This window comes from Nanorana parkeri, unplaced genomic scaffold (assembly GCF_000935625.1).
Source record: "Nanorana parkeri isolate BGI_ZX_2015 unplaced genomic scaffold, ASM93562v1 scaffold296, whole genome shotgun sequence".
Lineage (NCBI taxonomy): Eukaryota > Metazoa > Chordata > Amphibia > Anura > Dicroglossidae > Nanorana > Nanorana parkeri.
Genome location: NW_017306564.1, coordinates 865,100 through 870,227, shown reverse-complemented (window position 1 = coordinate 870,227; position 5,128 = coordinate 865,100). Strand labels below are relative to the sequence as shown.

General features: G+C 45.9%; 1 protein-coding gene across 1 annotated transcript in view; it reads right to left on the bottom strand.

The window, feature by feature from the left end:
* LYST (lysosomal trafficking regulator) overlaps positions 1-5,128 on the bottom strand; it is a 214,811-nt gene that overhangs the window by 165,478 nt on the left and 44,205 nt on the right. Inside the window, exon 8 of the mRNA XM_018557714.1 lies at positions 1,232-1,298. Coding sequence (XP_018413216.1) covers positions 1,232-1,298 — 67 coding nt within the window. The remainder of the gene's footprint in view (positions 1-1,231; positions 1,299-5,128) is intronic.

The window sequence follows — 5,128 nt, the reverse complement described above, 5'->3', positions numbered from 1 at the left end:
GGGCGGGCTGGCCAGCCATGTGCATGAGGGAAGGAGCCACTGCACCTGCGGCCACGGCAGACCCCCCCACAAACAGGGTCCACGGCAGACCCCCCCACACAACCAGGGTCCAGGAAGCCCCCACTGACCACCAGGCTAAGGTAAGGTGACACATTTTTTTAAAATAAAATCTAAAATTTAAAAATGTCCCTGGGAACATAAAATAAAAAACTTTTTTTTTTTAATACTACTCACCTGATTCCAACAAGCGTAGCCTCCCGTTTCCCACGCTGTAAGTGGGGGGGGGGGGGGCGGAAAAAAAATTCTGCCCCGGGCGCCCATAACTCTGGTTACGCCACTGGTCCCCCCCCCATGGCAAAAACCCCACCTGATGCCCATATGGGAACTGGGTTGTCACAGCCGAACCTGCACACAGCAAGGAACTGCATACGCTCAATGGCTGAAACCGGGGAAACTACCAGAATCTATATGTTCCAGCCTGTCCCCCAACTATCAACTTACTGAAAGGAGAATTAAGAGGTTAGTGATTTTCACTCACCGTCATAGTTAGAGCCGACGTGTGACAATGAAACGGTCACAAGTCAGCTCTATTGATTGGGAAGTGAGCAAACACATATCGTCGCTAGCTCACTTTTCGATCGTCTCCCTGCAGAGAGCGGGGACTGTCAGGGATTCCCCCTCCCCTCTCCGATCCTGCAGCGCTGAATGGAGGAACGGACGGGGGCAGGCAGAGCCCACTGTCAATCAGCCAGCTGGGTGGATCTCAACAGTAGAGCTCGCTATATACTGAGCTTTGGGTCACGGGAGGATGTTAACATATGTCCTCCCGTGACCCTTAAAAGAGCTATGGGATAAAAAGTTTCCCTCTAGTTCTCTAAGTAAAATGAAATGAAGTAGGATTTGTAGGTGTAAACCTCTATACCCCAACTCTTAGATGCTAGGTTAGTTGCTGCAGTGTGGGTTGGTAGGCGGGGGTGAGCTGGAGAAGACCAGAGTCCTCCAATTAATGAAAGAGAAAAAGGTGTTGTGACAATCTGAAGGTACAGCCCTTTCAGATTCACATAATGCAACATGACCCCACATCTGTACAGTTAGCACTCCTCCGGTCTTCCATACTACATTTAGTGCTCCTGCAACCACCTTGATCCACTGCTGCACAACCTTTAAGGTGTAGCTTTGTTGATACAAAGTAAACAAGAATGTCCTAATTAAATGTAAAACAAATGCTAACCTTTTATCTCTGGATCATCGCTTCCCAAGATGAACTTAAATCCTATTAGTAAGGATTTTGTTGTACCCTACAAAAACAATGGAAAAAACATGTTTAAGCACAAAAATCTAATTGTATAACTTTCACAGTAACATATCTCTTCTATCATGTTTTCTTTCAGAATGGGCTACCTACTTTGTATTCTTAGGTAAACTGTGTTGCAATCATTTTAATTTCTATGTACATGTCTGAAAAGTTACCAACTCACAATACAGTTGCTTAGTTTTTTTTTGTTTTGTTTTTGTTTCATCATTTTATATTTACTCCTTATGCACTTGTCTACCAACAGCTTGTTAAATGGTGCCACTGCCCATCCTTTAGACACTGAAAATGTATGCTATAATTAGCACTTAAGAGTTAAACCTAACACATAAGGCTATTAGAGACACAAAGATGCATTAAGAAAAGGAGGTGGGAGGAAGTATAAGAAGGGTTCACATGTGACTTTAGGCCCTTGGTTCTCAACGGTGGGTGGTGACCCAAAAGTGGGATGCGACCTCGTGTTCAGTGGGTCGCCGCATGCCTTTCACTCTTCTAGGTGAGAGGCTCCTCTGCCTTCCCCTAGCGCAGCATTGTCAGTTCTTGCTCCAAGCAACCATTCAAAATATGCTGCCCGGCGCGGAGTGTCAGCTTGAGGTGGAGTGGGCTGGTGGTATGGCCACGAGGGAACTCCATCCATACGTGCCTTGCTTACAGCTCTCTCACATGACCTGTATAGGTGCCTGGACTGGAGGGATATCACATTCTGGCTCCCATTACCTCTACAGGGTGTGCAAGGGAGGAGCACAGCAGCCCAAACTGGACCCCAGGCTGAGGATCCACTCCAGTTCTCGTAAGCTGGGGAGGCTTGGTGGACCTTAAAAAAAAAACACTTTTGGAGTGTGTGTGTGAGATTGTGTCTACATGTCAGTGTTTTTGAGGGCCTGTTCAAACTAGTGCAGTGTGTCAAAAGCATAGTACTGTGCGATTGATTCACTGCACCACGCAATCTCAACTACTGTGCATTCTGGTGTGGTAGGTGTGTTGCGTTGCCATTCATTTGAATGGCACCCCAAACGCATATCCCACCCACAGTTCGTACACCCACACCGGAATTTGTGTTACCCTAATGCTGTGCGTTCCATTGCAGTGCAACTTGGGTCACGACTTAATGACCGAGGACAAATGTGGGTCCTAAGGTTACACTTGTTGAGAAACACTGCTTTAGGCCATAACCTGATGAAGTCCTGAAAAGGAAAGGGAGATACTCCATGCTCTCTCATTAGGCTGATATTAGTGAAGAAACTTGAATGCCTGGCAAACACTTATTCTGTGTGTTGAATGAGAAAGTAGACAACCAAGAGGCACCTCAAGCATAGAATGGTTGACTACAAAAGATGGTTAGCTTTTTTGACCCCTTAGTGTCACAAATTTGTGACACTAATGGGTCTATTTAAAAAAATAAATCATAGCTATTAATTCAGAGCAGCTGCACGTAGATTTGTTACGTACAATTTAAGCAGTTGTTGTGTGCACAATGTACCGTTGTCTATATAGAGGACTACAAATCCCACTATCCCAGCAATACATCATAGAGCACCCTGTGTGGGAAAGTGCAGGCGTACCTGAGCAGTCTTCCAGCAATTTGTTTCTGAGGTCGGGCCTGTCTGTCGGCGGCTGTCATCCCCCCACACCTGCTCCTCCGCCCTACTTCTCCCCGCGTCCCTGTGCCGATCGTGGATGTCGGCAGGTGGTGAGCGTGAGGCGGGGAGGAGGTGCGGTGTGTAGAGCGTGGATGCGGACGGGTCTGGCAGCAAGACCAAAAGAGCTGTCAAAGGACGTTAGGGACAAGATCGCAGACCTGCACAAGGCTGGAATGGGCTACAGGACTATCAGCAAGAAGCTTGGTGAGAAGGAAACAACTGTTGGAATTATTATTCGCAAATCAAAAGGAATACAAAATAACCATCAATCGCCCTCGGTCTGGAGCTCCATGCAGGATTTTGCCTCATGGGGTAAGGATGATCATGAGAAAAGTGAGGGATCAGCCTAGAACTACACGGGAGGAGCTTGTGAACGATCAAGGCAGTTGGGACCACAGTCACCAAACCATTGGTAACACAATACAACACCATGGATTAAGATCCTGCAGCGCCCGCAAGGTCCCCTTCCTCAAGAAGGCACATGTACAGGCCCGTCCGAAGTTTGCCAATGAACATCTAAATGATTCAGAGAAGGATTGGGAGAAAGTGATGCGGTCAGATGTGACCAAAATTGAGCTCCTTGGCATTAACTCGACTCGCCGTGTTTGGAGTAAAGGTGCCCATAGACTTTTGTCTTGCGAGGGTTGTAAAGTACTTAAAAAAAAACGTATGATCTCCCCATCTTGGGCAGGCAGATCGTACTTGCGATCATCGATGATTGTAATGAGGGGCGGGCTTACGATGACTGCAAACGGGCAGTGTGCGCATGCGCACACCGGCCTGTTCGGCAGTTGTCGAACCAGCAGGCCACTAACTCGCCGAGAATCGTACGATTTCCTGCGGGTTTTCCAGCCTGCTTGTCCGACGGAAGACGTGCAACCGTACAGTAGAAACGGTCGCACGCCTTCCATACACTGCACGATCGTACGATCGCAGGATTTCCTGCGATTCTCGTACGAGAATCGTGCAGTGCATGGGCACCTGAAGAAACATGCTGACTATGACCTGAAGAACACCAATCCTACAGTCAAACACGGAGGTGGAAACATTATGATTTGGGGCTGTTTCTCTACTAAAGGTACAGGCCGACTTTGCTGCATTGAGAGGCCAATGGACGGGGCCATGTATTGTAAAATCTTGGCCATGTATTGTAAAATCTTCCCTCAGCCAGAACACTGAAGATGGGTCGTGTATGGGTCCTTCAGCATGACAATGACCAAAAACATACCGACAACTCAACAAAGCAGTGGCTCAAGAAGAAGCACATTAAGCTCATGGAGTGGCCTAGCCAGTCTCCAAACCTTAATCCTATAGAAAATTTATGTAGGGAGCTGAAACTTCGGGTTGCCAAGAGACAGCCAAGAAACCTTAAGGATCTAGAGAAGATCTGTAAAGAAGAGTGGACCAAAATCCCTCCTGAGATGTGTGCAAACCTGGTAACCAACTACAAGAAATGCCTTACCTCTGTGCTTGCCAACAAGGGTTTCTCCACCAAGTACTAAGTCATGTTTTGCTTGGGGATCAAATACTTATTTTACTCACTGAACTCAAATTTATAACATTTGTATCATGTGTTTTTTCTGTATTTTTGGTTGATATTCTGTCTCTATCATTTAAAATACACCTATGATAAAAATTATAGACCATTTCTTTGTAAGTGGGCAAACTTACAAAATCTGCAGGGGGTCAAATATTTTTTTTCCACACTGTATAAGCAGAATATCACCACATATATACACTCTACTCCTTTCTAAGCTGTGAAATGTATTACTTTTTATTTTAAGCCCCAAAACAATATTTGAACATTCGACAAGAAAAGAAAATACATTCCCCCCCGAAAAAAAACCTATAGTTTAGGTCCATTCTCACAACAGTAGGTTAACACGCACAGAATGAATGCAAATGCAGTTTTACTGGACGAGTAGATGGGGGAAATTATCAAAACTGGAGCAGATTTGCACTGCAGCCAATCAGCTTCTCTTTCATTTTCAATTCTTACCTGAGCTAACTAAGGAGAGATGCTGATTGGTTGCTCCAGTTTTGATAAATTCCCCTTTCTGGATTTAGTCTTTTTTTTCCTTTATATGGGAGGGCAGTGCTGGGGGAGGGCAGTGTATTATATATGTGCGGGGGGCGAAGTGTATTATGTGTTGGGGGGGAATGTATTATGTGCGTG